Source organism: Gracilinanus agilis, chromosome 2, assembly GCF_016433145.1.
Source record: "Gracilinanus agilis isolate LMUSP501 chromosome 2, AgileGrace, whole genome shotgun sequence".
Taxonomy (NCBI): Eukaryota; Metazoa; Chordata; class Mammalia; order Didelphimorphia; family Didelphidae; genus Gracilinanus; species Gracilinanus agilis.
Genome location: NC_058131.1, coordinates 600,335,589 through 600,350,302, shown reverse-complemented (window position 1 = coordinate 600,350,302; position 14,714 = coordinate 600,335,589). Strand labels below are relative to the sequence as shown.

At 46.0% G+C, this 14,714-nt stretch overlaps 2 protein-coding genes across 3 annotated transcripts in view; one reads left to right on the top strand and one right to left on the bottom strand.

Moving 5' to 3' along the window:
• POLG (DNA polymerase gamma, catalytic subunit) overlaps nt 1-6,402 on the top strand; it is a 31,059-nt gene extending 24,657 nt beyond the window's left edge. The window contains exons 19-22 of the mRNA XM_044665444.1: nt 881-1,049; nt 1,252-1,460; nt 5,459-5,619; nt 5,874-6,402. Coding sequence (XP_044521379.1) covers nt 881-1,049; nt 1,252-1,460; nt 5,459-5,619; nt 5,874-5,938 — 604 coding nt within the window. The 3' untranslated portion in view covers nt 5,939-6,402. The remainder of the gene's footprint in view (nt 1-880; nt 1,050-1,251; nt 1,461-5,458; nt 5,620-5,873) is intronic.
• The window catches only part of FANCI (FA complementation group I), a 60,099-nt gene continuing 51,675 nt past the window's right edge, over nt 6,291-14,714 (bottom strand). For both annotated transcript variants that reach the window (XM_044665445.1, XM_044665446.1), the window contains 6 exons: nt 12,480-12,533; nt 12,337-12,396; nt 11,461-11,520; nt 10,378-10,473; nt 6,729-6,839; nt 6,291-6,356 (listed from right to left, as the gene is read on the bottom strand). In XM_044665445.1, coding sequence (XP_044521380.1) covers nt 6,291-6,356; nt 6,729-6,839; nt 10,378-10,473; nt 11,461-11,520; nt 12,337-12,396; nt 12,480-12,533 — 447 coding nt within the window. The remainder of the gene's footprint in view (nt 6,357-6,728; nt 6,840-10,377; nt 10,474-11,460; nt 11,521-12,336; nt 12,397-12,479; nt 12,534-14,714) is intronic.

The following is a 14,714-nucleotide window of genomic DNA, read 5'->3' as shown; positions in this document are numbered from 1 at the left end:
AAGAGCCATGGTGTGTTCTTGAGCAGGGAAGTGGTGACAGGATGAAAATGTCATTTTAGGAAGTTTGATTTGGCAGTGGTATGCAGGATAAATTAAAAGGGAGTCGATGTGTAAATCTCCAGGAGTAGAGGACCGCAGATGAGATGTCATTTTGAAGGCATTACAAAGCTAACATCAGCCTTTCAACTTAATTAAATTAATATTTATTAAGCATCTTCTACGTTAAAGGCACTGTGCTAGGTGCTATCAGGACATGTAGATCTGGACTTGTTCACAAGAAACTCAGTTTGGTGCAAGGAGAAAGACACATGTACATAAATGGGATACAAAGAAGCATGCCATAAGCACTAGGAGGAGATCCAGATAAAGTACTTTGAAAGATTTGAGTGGGGGGAGATCATTGGGAGAGCATCCTTATCAGGGAAGATATGCCTAAATTGGGCATTGCATTGTGAAGCCCTGGGAAGCCAACAGATCATGTACAGCAAGTCATTTAACCTCACCATGCCTCAATTTACTCATCTGTAAAATGGGGTAATAGTTCTACTAAATCAAATGGTTATTATAGAATTAAATGAGATATATCTAAAAATTATTTGTAATTAAAAAAAGCTATCTAAATGTGAGTTATGTGGGGGATTCCATAAGATAAGTTTTGCCTTCCTTGTGATATTGGTCTTTCCCAGGATATTTTAATAAATAATCCTACTATATGCCTTAATTCTCTATTTATAAAATTACTAACAATCTTTTTTCCCTACTGTGTCCCCAGAGTAGGAGTGCTGTTTTTTCTTCAGATGTTCCTGTTTCTGAGTGGTGGCAGGATCCTTGTTGCGGCTAGAAGCCAAATTTGAGAACTTGTTTTCTTGTGGCCTTTCAGGTCTCATAGAAAAAAATGGGATTTGGTAGCTGATCGAGCTTGGGCAGGAGGGACAGAGTCAGAGATGTTCAACAAACTGGAGAGCATCGCCATGTCCGATGCCCCTAGGACTCCCGTGCTGGGCTGCCAGATTTCTCGTGCTCTGGAGCCTGCAGTGGTCCGAGGGGAGGTGAGTCTGTTTTCCTGTCACCAGCCAGTGCGGCTCCTTCGCCTGGACACGCGCGGATCATGTCCTGGAGGCAGAGCATCCTCACTGCCCTGAGAGAAGTGCCACACCGATGGGATTCTCCTTGTGGGTCAGAGTTCCACAGACTGTGCCCGGCGTTTTCTGTAACTTCCACCATCTCATGTGTCGTCTTCCCTCGCTGCAGTTTGTGACCAGCCGAGTGAACTGGGTGGTGCAGAGTTCAGCTGTGGATTACCTGCATCTCATGCTTGTGGCCATGAAATGGCTGTTTGAAGAATTTGACATCAGTGGCCGTTTCTGTATCAGCATTCACGATGAGGTCCGCTATCTGGTGTCAGAAAAAGATCGTTACCGCGCGGCCCTTGCCTTGCAGATCACAAACCTTTTGACAAGGTAAGGTTCCAGGAGCCGTGACTTTCCATTTGTTGACTCATTTATCCTAAAGTGCATTGGCGCTCTCCTTTTTCCTATCAGTCATTTCCAGAAAGTCTCCTCCTCCAGCAAAGTTTTCCCTTGTAACCACGACAAACAGTTCCTCGGAATCAATCATTGTAATACCTGCGCCTGGCAGTGAGCAGCATTCCCTACCGGGGCTCCCTGACCAATAATCAGCTGAACAGTTGTTCCCATCTATGATTGGTTTTGGAGCAGAATTGTGCAACCAGAGCCCATTTTTGTAGTGCTTCCTATGTGAATTAGTTTGCATGTTCTGAGGAAAATATGTTTAGGGATAGCCTGTGAGGTTTGATTTTTTTTCATTTATTCTGGGACTTGTGTGAATTCCTGTTGTCCAGTGTGACAGCAGTGTTGTGTCTGCCATTTTTGTTTAGCTCTACCATATATAGCTATGTATGTGAACATAACAATAAGAGCGAGCATCATTTCAAGAATAAACCATGCTGGGGGCAGCTGGGTAGCTCAGTGGAGTGAGAGTCAGGCCTGGAGACAGGAGGTCCTGGGTTCGAAACCGGCCTCAGCCACTTCCCGGCTGTGTGACCCTGGGCAAGTCACTTGACCCCCATTGCCCACCCTTGCCACTCTTCCGCCTATGGGACAATGCACCAAAAATTAAGGGTTAAAAAAAAAATTAAAAAAAAAAAAAGAATAAACCACGCTGGATTAATTTCATTTTCCTTTTTGACAGGAGTTCTAAATGAGTAGATGTGTGGAAGCCCAAGTGGGCCTCCTTACAACTTCCACCTATTGCTCCTGGTTCGGCCTTCTGGGGCCACAGAATCAATTTAATCCTCCTCCATGTAATAGCCCCTTAAGTACTTAAAGGAATATCCCCTTTGGGTCTTCTCCAAGTTAAGCATTCCCATTTCCTTCATCCAGTTCTCATCTGACATGGATTTAATGCCCTTTAACTTCCTAGTTTGCTCTCTAGAAACTCCAATTTATCAATGTTCGAATTAACTGTAGTGCCCAGAATCCAGCACAAACTCTGGGGATAGTAGCATAGTCACGTTCACAGGGAAGTTAGGCTCTTGCTTATTCAGCCCAGGCCTGCGTTGGTTTTTTTGGCTGCCATATTACACTTATTTAACTTTTTTCAACCCATATCATCTGTCTTAGTAAGGGCTAGGCAGTGGGGGTTAAGTGACTTGTTCAGTCACATAGCTAGAAAGTGTCTGAAGCCAGATACGACTCCAGGTCCTCCCAACTTGATATTTATACTCCTGACTCATACTGTGCTAACAGACCCCTGAGACTCCCGGGTATTTTCAGAACTGCTGTCTATGCATGTCCCTTCTAGCTTGGATTTGCGAGTTGATTGCTTTATACTTTTTCTTACAGAATTTTGTCTTTGGCTCAAGGGGGTTTTTAACACTTTTTGTGTCATGGACACTTCTGGTGAAGCCAGTGGAGCCTTTCTCAGAATAATGTTTTTAAAATGTATAAAATACACAGGAAACCAATTATATTAAAAATCCAGTCATCAGAATATCTTTTAAAAGTAACTTCATGGATGCCAGGTTAGGAATACTTGTTCCAGACTAGTTATCAGGTATGTTATAAAATCCTTCTAATCATGCAAATCTAATCAGCATATTATCTATCCCTTTATCAGTCACTAATAAAAATGTCTAAAAGACATGACCAAGTAAAGGTCTCAGGAGCACTACATTGGAGACTTCTTGTCATGCCAACACTAACACAATTCCTCTGGGTTTGGCCATCTAACCAGTTCTGGCTCTAGCTGATACTACTGCTGCCTCCTTCATCTCTATCCTCTCCACAAGAAGGGTAGGTGACAATTTAGCGAATGCTTTGCTAAAATCTAGGTAAACTCTATTCACATCATTCCACATCAATCATTTGCCCCAACATAAAGTTAATTATAATGTATAAGCCAACATTTTATTGAAAAGGAAAGAGATCCTATGAAAAGCCTGATTAACACTTCCAAATGTAATCAACCTATACTTTGGATAGAGAGTGAGAATGGTACAGTGGAGAGAATCCTGGTTTTAGCCAGAGGACCTAAATTCACAGGAGACACAGGCAAATAAGTGATAGGTATAACCAGAGGACCTAAATTCACAGGAGACACAGGCAAATAAGTGATAGGTATATTTAAATAGTCGAGTGTGAGATTAATTTCATGTCCACCTTTGTCATTGTTCTGTTTCTCCAAACCTCCTTCATTTTATCATTATAAGTTTAATTCTTTGAGAGATCTGAGATCTCATCAAGATGGATATTCCCTCCAACAGTGTATTGCTTCTCCTGTGTAATTCTCTGTTGGCAATATGACCTGCATGCACACCTGCACTTCTCCATTTCTCCTTTAATTTTTGAGACATGGTATTCCACAACTTACAGACATTGAGCACAATTGGGAGACAGCATTAATAAAAATGATGGAATTTAGGACCTTCGTATTTTTGACTTAATAACAGAACAGTCTATTTGGGGCCACAGAGCCATTATGAAACTAACTGAAGAGTCTCAATCAGTATCAGGAAATTATACAATTAGAATCTGAGAGCTGGAGAGGGCTTCAGTGGCCAACTTATACAGCCCATACACCAAAGAAATCCCCATTTTTACCATTTCCATCAACTGGTCATCTAATCTCTCCTCAAAGACTGGCGGAGAGGCAACTCAGTACTTCTCAAGGCAGCCTGTGCCACTTTTGGACAACTCTATTAAGGAGTTTTTCCTGACATGAAACTTAAATGGACCTCCTTACAACTTCCACCTGTTGTTCTCGATTTTGCCCTTTGGGGCAAACATGACAAGATGAAATCTCCCCTGTCAAGTCTTATTTGCCCATCTAAGGAGAATCTTTGTTATCTTGTTTAGCTTCAAATTTTATCTTTTGGTTTCATTTGTGTATTTCATTTATATGAACCTATCTTGTCTCATGGATTCTTCCCAATAATGTTTTTAAACACAAATTCAAATACATGGGTTTACAATATAAACCAATTATAATGAAATAGATATTTTCCCACCCAAATTCATGATTCATAATGAAGTTAAGATTGATATGATTCAATTCCACCAATAACCTTGGTTATCTCTTACATTGAAAGACTAATACACTAGAGTTTATAGATGGAAACTCATTCATAGCAGTGCCCCCAGTCCTTTTATGCCACTCTACTAGTTACTGCAGAAGGCGAAGCAAATCATTTATCACTAAGTAGTCAGCCTATCTGTGATGATCTTAACTTCAAGACTTTCAAGCACAATAGCACCTCCTAGACAGGGCTTTGGCTCTTTTGGCATAGCCTTGGAGAACCCAGGGTCATCTCCACTCTATGAGGTGTCACTGGGGTAGCATTTTAACTTTTTCGGTTGTTTTACCAATCAAATCCTGGTTAAAGGAGCCTTAGAAAAAGCCTTCATTATTCTAATCCAAGAATGGTAGTTGAATTTGTACATGAATAAACAAGAAAACTAATCTGAGCACAATCAGTTTATTTACATACTGGTACATAACTCTGGAACTTTGCTGGTCTCAGTGTTTTGATGACTGATTTTTTAAAAAGAAAATTGTTCTTTCATGTGAGTTTTTGATATTGATATCATGATTATGTTTTACCAAGGTTAAATTAGAGGAATATGACAATTATTAAACAAGAAGCAATATTGCTCATTAATGTTGAAGTACTTCTTTTTTCACCCTTCTGTAAAAAGCAAAATTTGGTTGTGTAAAGCTCCTGTAAGTGTTAGTGGTGGATGGGTTTCAGTCTAGCAACTCGGTGGAGTTCACGTTTAGGGAAACTCATTGCCCTTTGGGTGGCTGGTATTAGGATTCTGTGGAAAACCATACATCTAAAGTAATAGCTTGAGAGCAAAAGAGAAAGGTGCGATGGTTTCTGTCAGTCTTTGTCTTGGAGGATTGTCCACTTAACAGAAGAATATTTGGTCTATTTCAGATGCATGTTTGCCTATAAACTAGGTCTGAATGACCTGCCCCAGTCAGTGGCATTTTTCAGTGCAGTTGATATCGACCGATGCTTGAGGAAGGAAGTGATGATGGATTGTAAGACGCCTTCCAACCCAACTGGACTAGAAAGGAGATATGGGATCCCCCAAGGTGAGTGCATAGTGTTCTCCTTTTTCTACTTAAAGAATGCAGGGATGACTGCTGAATGAAGTTTAGGAGGTTTTTTTCATTAAAAAAGAATTTTAAAAAATGAAATATGATCCACTGTGCTAAAGGAAACCATACCCATTGGATAGAACTTTTGTTTTTGGGAATTAACATTCTTAGCTACTCTATCCTACTTTTAGTATATCATTCCCGAGTCACAAGACAAGTTCCTCTAATTAATTTTAATTGTCTTTCAGGTGAAGCACTGGATATTTATCAAATAATTAAACTCACCAAAGGCTCCTTGGAGAAAAGAAGCTAAGCCTGGAACATGCCATGACCTGAAGGCATCTCATTTGCTCCTGTGGAGCATTAACACTTGTGAAGGCTCCTACCCCACAGCCTAACTTCTCCCTCTCTGAGACAGGGCTTGTAGAGGGACAGTCATTTGTCCAAAAGAAAAAGGAAAAAAAAGTGAAATTCTTACAGAAATAAATATTTATGTGCTGCTTTTTGAAAAGGTATTCCATTGACGTGCCAAGAAGACTGGAGTTCATTTTGGTGGGTTCAGAACCACAGTGCTGTGGCCACAGTCTGAAGGTCAAAAAAGGAACTAAGGCATTTTAGGCCCTAGAGCCATCAGAAGTCCCACTGTATATGGAGCCTCAGGGATTTCATTTTTTTTTCCTTTTCTTCTTGGCTGGCTCTTGACTGTCTTTTCTTTGCTCAGATGCATCATTCTGGAAAGGGAGAGAAATGATGTTCAATAAAATCATGAAATGAAAACTTTTATCAAAGCTTGTGTCATTCCTGCTTTTTAGAGGAAAGGCTCCTCTCCTTGTCCTTTAGGCTTCCTAATTTAGGGGGAAAGCAGGTGGCAGGTGTATGGGACAGGCAGGCAGTACTTGGCTTGAGTCAGTGACTCCAGACATCTTTGAGGCCCAGTTTTCTCATCTGTAAATGATACCTGTACCACCTACCTCAGCATGTTGGGAGGAAAATGTTTTGTAAACCTTTATTCCCCTCTCAGATGTTCACCTGGGCTTTGAAACAGTTTCTAAACATACTTTATACATGATGGAGAAAAAAAGAGAGCTGACCTGATTGGCCACTCCTTCGTTCTCGTCATCAATTTCTTGCTCCTGGAGAGCTGTGTCCAAGATGTCTCCATTGATTCTGAAGTCTCTGGAGGTGCTGAGCTTCATGTACTGCATTAAGTTTACCTGTAACAGAGTTTTTCCATTATCTATGTGTCCTTTTCTCCAAAGCTTTTAAAATCATATTGTAGGTATGCACACTATTGGTCTTTCAGTTCTTTCTTATGGAGGATGGACTTGGATTCAGGAAAACCAAAGTTCAAATCTAGTCTCAGATATTTAATAGTTTTGTGACCCTGGTTGAGTATTCTTTGCTATCAGCCTCAGTTTACTTATCTATAAAATGGGATTGTAAGGATGGAATTTGTGCAAGGGGGATGGGACAAAAGGAGCCAGAAGAAGGCAGATGGTGACAGTTACTGACAGTTGAGACCAGAGAGAATTCTGGGAAAGTCTCGAGAGAAAGAAGAGAGGGAAGAGGTCTTTAGGCGGAGGAAGGAGGCCATCCCAGCTCCGATCCAGTCCTGAGGATCTTTCTTTGAAACTAAAACTCTGATTCCCTGATCAAAATCATTCCTTCGCATCTCAGCCATCAAAACTACAACTGTCGAGTTAGCTAAGTTTTTGGACTCCATTTTGGGAGCAATCTCTTAGTCTCCTTCACCCATTACCCAACCTTGCTGAGAGACCCTTTCAGTCAAAACTTACAGAAAAGGATAGAAAGAGAAAGAGAAGAAGAAAGGGGAGGGGGAGGAGCTTAGGAGTGGGAACCCCAAAGGTTCCCATCCAAGCAAAGGACCCCATAGAAATAGTGAAGAGGGCACCCCAAAATCCCTCTGTCCTTCACTCCTTTCCCCTATCCCTGAATTGCGAATAATAAAAGCCATTCATCAGTCAGATAGCATTCCAGAGTGCCTGAGAGACTAGGGAGAGGGGAACCACAGCTTGGTCTGGCTGCCTCCATCTTGAAGCCGGACCATCTGCTGTGAATTTAACTGACTGGGGGGAGGTTTGTGTGAAGCCCATCCTTATTCAGGTTCAGATTGAGGTACCACATGCTTCCTCTTATAGGGAAGCCTGGCCTCAACTCCAGAGGGGCGGCACGACCATCCAGGTCACCCAGTTTCAGGGTGACACCCCCTTAAAGTCTCCCAGTGTATATCTGGCCCCAGGGCCAGGCTGGAAGAGAGACTCACCTCATAAGACTCTCCCTTTTCTATCAAACATTGGTTACTGGCCCTTTTTACTATAACAGTTTTGGCAGAGCCAGCTTAGATAAAGCACCTAAATAATTCAGGAAAAAAAAAAGCCTCTGTTTGAACCAGACGGCAGCCATTTTTCTCCTATCTACAGCATGGCAAAGGGGACAAACTTAGACAAGCAAAATTGTAATAATAAAGAGGGCCAGTAACCAATGTTTGATAGAAGGGAGAGAGAGAGAGAGAGTCTATGAGGTGAGTCTTCCAGCACTGCCCTGGGGCCAGATATACACTGGGAGATTTTAAGGGGATGTCACCCTGAAACTGGGTGACCTGGATGGTCGTGGCACCTCTCAGGAATTGGGGGTGAGGTTTCCCTATAAGAGCAGGCATGTGGTACCCCAATCTGATCCTGAAAAAGGATGGGCTTCACACAAACCTCCCCCCAGTCAGTTAAATTCACAGCAGATGGTCCGGCTTCAAGGTGGAGGCAGCCAGACCAAGCTGTGGTTCCTCTCTCCCTCGTTGTCTCTCAGGCACTCTGGAAAGCTATCTGACTAATGAATGGCTTTTATTATTCACAATTCAGGGATAGGGGAAAGGGGTGAAGGGCAGAGGGAATTTGGGGTGCCCTCTTCTCTATTTCTATGGGGTCCTTTGCTTGGGTTTTCCCACTCCCAAGCTTCTCCCCCCTCCTCCTTCTGTTTCTAATTCTATTTCCTATTTCTATTCTTTTCTATAATTGTAAGTTTTGACTGAAAGGGGGTCTTTCAGCAAGGTTGGGTAATGGGTGAAGGAGACTAAGAGATGGCTCCCAAAATGGAGTCTAAAAACTTAGCTATCTTGACAGTTGAAGTCTTGATGGCTGAGCTGCGAAGGAATGGCTTTGATCAGGGAATTGGGGTTTCAATTTCCAAAGAAAGATCCTCAGAAAGCCCTCAGGACTGGTCTTCCTCTTTCCTCCTCCCAGTCCTCCGCCTGAAGACCTCTTCCCTCTCTTCTTTCTCTTGAGACTTTCCCAGGATTCTCTCTGGTCTCAACTGTCAGTAACTGTCACCATCTGCCTTCTGGCTCCTTTTGTCCCATCCCCCTTGCACAAATTCCATCCTTACAGTATGCAGTAATCCCTCACCTATCATGGGAGTTATGTCCCAGATACCCCAGCGACAGGTGAACATCTGCAGAGTAGTGGGAGAGCAAACAGACTGAAGCTATAGTCACTGAGCTAATCAGCACCCAGGATGAAGAACACAGTGCTGGTGGGAGCACCCATGAGTCCCCAGCTATTGGCTAGGAGTTAGTTCAGCCCACCCCAGGAATGCCATCTCTGTCTCAAGTCAGCTCAGCTTTCCTGAGGGGGATAGACAGGGTGGCCTGAGGCCAAAGGGACAGAGCTGGCTGGTCAGCCAGCATGAAAGGAGCAGTCAGGGAGGCTAAGTCTCTGTCTCCTGGCTAGCTGAGCATGATAGGGAAGGGCCCCTCTGTTCCTGGACCCTACTTCTAGGAGCCCTGCCCAGTATCCCCGGTGTCCTCAGAAGTGTCCTGTCAATGTTGTGTGTGTGTCTTTGAGAATTCAGTGGCTTTTGCTCCTGCCACTCTGCTCTGGCCTGCACTCTCCTCTTCATTTGATGGGACTCCCCTATGTGCCAGGCCCTGCCCCCTCTGTCCCTGGGCTCCACTTCTAGGGGCACACCCACATTCTAGCCTAGTCCTGCCTCTCCCATTCTCCCAGCTCAGCACCTGTTCCTTCCCCCCTTCTCCCTCTGTGGGTAGCCTCCCAGATCGGGTGAGCCCCTACTAGGATCCCTCCACCCTTTGTTCTTGCCCCTGCCTGGCTGTGCGTCTATAGGTCTCATTACTCCTCATGGTGAAAGCACGTCTGAGCCCTAGCTTCCCCCCTCTCCCATCCCAAGGATGGGGGGGGGGGAGGGGAAGGACTGAAGTCCAAGTGTTAGGGCTACAGGCCTCAGCCTTCCAGTCAGACTGAGACCCCCTTCCTGCCCCTGAGCTCGTCCCCATCCCAGAGATTTGGACAGAAAGGCATTCTCCCTTCCTAGCTCTCCTGTGCCCCCGAGTCCTGTTACTCAGTCCTGCAGTCCAAAGTACCTTGCCTAGGCTCAGCTATTCTTCTTGGTTGGGCAGTGGGTGGGTGGGGGAGTTGCTGTTGGATTTTCCATTCAATAAACTGGTGGTTTCTTCCAAAAATAAAAATCCCGCGATACAGTGAAAACTCCGTGATACAGAATTAGATATATATTTTTAAAAAACCCACAACACAATGAAGCTGCGATAAGTGAACCACAATATAGTGAGGGACAACTATTATGGAAGTTTCCTCCAAGGATTGTTGTAAAAATGAAATGAGATGTGTAAAACACTTCACAAAACTAAAATGCTAAGTATTATCTGCCCAATTTTCTTTACGTTTTTTTTTTGTTGCAATTCAGTACTAAGATTGTAATTACCTTGGACTTCTTAGAAAGGTGAATGAGAAATTTCTCATATTGTTCAATGGCAAAGATTAGGTTAGGAATGGGTTTGGTCTCCCGAAGAACCCTAGCCTATAAAGAAAAGAGAAGACAAGTATTAAAACCAACATTTTGTGGCATATGAGCCCTCCACAGACTATTAGTGGGGAGTTGATGACCTCAAATACCAGAACAAAGTAAACTAAAGCTGCGTTAACCAGGTGGAGCTGCAAACCTTGTGGGTGAGTTCAGGATTTATCAAGGCATCCTGGATCTACTACAAATCAGGATGAATTTTTCAAAATATTATTCCAAAGTGATTTGCTCTTCAAGAATAGGTTGTGGTAGGTCCATTTTAGCATCTGCAAATGTCTTATGTTGCTTTGGCCATTGGAATCGCAAGCCTCTTTAGCACTCATGCCTCCCTTTCCAGTTCCATTGTGCTTTGCTAAGATCCCATGATCCTTCAGGCGACATGTGTAGAGGCAGGGGTTGCTTGCCCTTCTCTCTGACCAAGTGATACAGGGCAAGAACACCAAATTGGAGAAAGGAGACCCAAGTTCAAGTCAAATCTCTCAAGGCAAACCACTTCTCTGTCCTAGTTTCCTCATCTAGATAATGAGAATGTTGGGAGGGAAGGCAAGAACAGAGGACTTCTGATGGCTATTATACATTGACCCACAGAACAGAGCTTGATATCTCTACCTTTTCTGCAAGAAAAATTGACACCTAAGTTATATTTTTGTTCTTTCTAAAACTCTTGCCTTCTGCCTTAGTATCACCTCTAAAACAGAAGCGGGGCATGGGATGAGTACCAGGGGTAAAGGGACCTGCCCTAGAACTCACAGCTAGGAAGTGTCTGAGGTCAAATTTGAACCCAGCCCCTCCTGACTCTAGGTCTGGTGCTCTATCCGTTGGGCTACCTGGCTGCCCAACACCTTTTGCAAAAAGTTTTTAACCTCCAATGGAGATATTTCAATTGAACAAAAAATAAATACAAGTTAGATCACTGTAAAATGTTTGTGGGCTGAATGAATCACTAAAGCCCATCCAGATTTAGCCCTTGTGGTAGAAGCTCACCATGGCTGTGGTAACGGCAGCAGTTTTCTCCTTCTTCTTCTCTCCTGCAAAGCTTTCATTCTGGATGTTCTAGAGGAATTGAAAGCAAGATGCCCGTGAAGTTGTCCCTCTAGGCCTCCGCCTCTGAGCAGGCAGAGAAGGGCTCTCCTGTCTGTCTTCAGCTGGACAGCTGTGTGTGGGGGATCTGGCTCCTTAGCTGCCCCTGTGCTCATACTGCCATTAGGCTTCTCCTAGGCCTCATCACCACCCCAAATACATGCTCTTTTCCTCTCTAAAGACTCCACAGGAAATGCCTTTTCCCAAATGAAATGAAAGGACTTGCAGAAAACAAACTACGACTGCAGAGAAACTCCTACTTTCTTTGAAAGCTTCTAATGTAGAGTCTCTCCTGGGGATGCTCCTAGAGCGGTGATGGGGAACCTACGGCGCAGGTGCCAAAGATGGCATGAGGCTGCCCCCTCCCCCCCAGTTCATTACTAGACAGGCAGAGGGCCTTGGAGGAGCTGCTTCCCTCCCTCATTTTCTCACACGCCCCGCCCCTCTGCCCAGCAGCCCAATGGGAGCTCTCCTCCCTCCCCTGTGTGTATGGGCGTGGCACTCGGTCTCAGGGAGGGAGGGGCCCGGCACTCCATGTCTCTAAAAGGTTCGCCATCACTGTCCCAGAGTGCCCAGCAGGAGATGGGAGGCCCGGGGGCTCTTTGTTCTGATCTCGGTTTTGCGGCTAACTTGGGGAATCATTCGGCTACTGCCCATCGTGTCTAACTTCCTTCTGTGCACAGGGAAGAAATCCATGCTGGCTATCTGCTACATGGTAGATTTGAGCTCTGCCATCCCCGTCGTGCCCTGCTTCAGAGGAATCCACTTCTGGTCTCTTACCTGCACGTACGAGATGAAGGCGTAGCACTGGGGCGTCAGGTGGGAGCCCGAGAGCTTCACCTGTGGAGCAGAGAGGGTGGTGCCGTTACACGTGAAGCCCCCCCTCGCCCGCCCCCTCCCGCCAGGAAGGCTTCTGCACGTACCAGCTTTTCCATGCGGTTAGGAATGCCTCCGGAGCTCCGGCAAACCTGCAGATACTGACAGAAAACAGAGCCTCGGCTTTAGCTTCCCTCGGCTCCAAGAGCGAACGTCGGCGTGGTGGAAGGGAAGGAGCTGGGCTCGGAGGCCGAGGCTGGGGGCAAGCCCATCTGGCCGGGCATTGCTTATTCAGCCTGTGCTCGGCCCTCGCTCCTGGGCCCAGTCAGCTTTCCCTCCAGGGGAGGAGAGTGCACGAAGAAGGGCCCTGCTCTCCAGAACCCCCTAAGAAGAACCCCACACAGGCAGCATCGAGCTGGCTTAAAGGGTCACCACCGAGGGGAAGCCTCCTGCACAAAGTGGCCCCAGCAGAATTCTGAAGGGAGCCGGGGAGGGAGGGAGAGCATCCCGGGCACCGGAGAGCCAGCCGGGCAAATGGCCGGAGATGGGAGACGGAGTGACGCGGAGCAGAGGTTGCGACGAACGGCAGTGCAGACAGAGCAGTTTGGCAGCTGAGCAGAAGACAGAGCGGAGAGAGACAAGGCAGGGGGTCCACGAGAAAAGCCCTGCAGGAGCCCAGGAGACAGGACGAGGGCCGGCGTCCTTCCCGGGCATCCCTTTCTTAACCTATGAAATGGGGACTGCGCTCACGCGGCCGCTCCCCGGCCATACCCTGACTATTCCACTGGACACACACCGAGGGAACATCTGGTCAGCAAGCTAAGCAGCGCCTCCGCCCGGGCGCTGTGCTCAGCATAGCCGCTCTCCTGGGCCTCGCGGCCGGATGGAGGAGTCAACAGGCCAACAACCATGGACAAACACAGTGATGGGCAAATTACAGCCTGCAGGCCAGAGGCGGCCCCCTGAAACCTTCTATCCTGTTGCGACATTATTCCTAACCCGAGGAATACAATGAGGAGGATAACAGACTGACAGATGAGCATTTCCTTTCCTTTGGCCCCCTCTTTAAAAAGTTTGCCCATCACTGGACAAACAGGATGCAACCAGGGAAACGGGAGATGATTGACAGAAGGAAGGCATGAGTGTGAAGGAAAGACTTCCATAAAAGGTGAGATTTTTAGCCAGAACCTGAAGGAAGCCAAGAGGCAGATGAGGAGGAAGAGTGCTCCAGGCCGAGGTGGCTCAGTAGGCAGAGAGCCAGGGCTAGAGAGGAAGGTCCTGGGCTCAAACACTTCCTGCTTTGTGACCCTGGGCAAGTCACTGAACCCCACTGCCTAAGCCCTCTCTGCCCTGGAACAGACACTTCGTATTGATTCTAAGACAGAAGGTGAGTGTAAAACAAACAAGCGTGGAGTTAGGAGCTGGCATGTGTGTGCCCGGTTAGGAGGCGCTCGGGAAGTCAGAGGTGGTGCTTCCTGAGCGGGGGAACACCGGTGACTGGGGAGAGGGTGGATGTAAGTGGGGGACGGGCGAGGCAGGAGACCATGAAAGCCCTCTTGAGGGCCGCGGCAGAGTCAGGGGAGAAGAGAGGCGTAAATGAGAGACATTAGGACCTGGCAAAAGACTGGGTATGGGGGAGAGAGCGAGAGGTCAAGAATGAGCCTGGGTGACTGGGAAGATGGTGGTGCCCCGGACAGCAAGAGGAGCTCAGGAAGGGAGGAGGACTTGGGGAAAAAATAATAAGTACAATTTGGAACATAGTCATTTAAAATGCCTGAGTCATCCAGTTTGAAATGTCTACTAGATGGCTGGAGAGAAGAATTTGGAGGTTGAGAGAGGAGTTAAGGCTGGAGAAGCAGATCTGGGAATCAGCGTAGAGAACAGAATCCATGGAAACTGAGGAGGTCCCACCAGGGAAATGGCATACTGCAGGAGCTGGCAGCTGCGGGGGTGGGTAGAGAGAGAAGAGAGAGGGCCTGGGACAAAGCTTTGGGGGATGCTCACCCAGCAGACAACAGAGGAGCAAAAAGAGGCAGGAGGAGAACCAGGATGGGCGACTGACAGAATCAGACTGCAGAGAGAGCAAGAAAGATGAGGCCTCGGAAGAAGCCATTTGAGCTGGCAAATAAGAGATCAGGGGTGACTTTGGAGAGAGCGGTTCTAGTCAAATAATATCTCAATGCCACAAGAATATAGGACGAAGGAGAAGAATTCATACAGAATTGGGAAGAAGCTTTTTTTCTTTTTCCAGAAACACGCACAGCATTCCTTTTGGGGAATGGGGGAGAACAGCAGCCATTCCTCCTTCTCTTATTTTTCCTATACTTGGGTAGAGCTCAGCT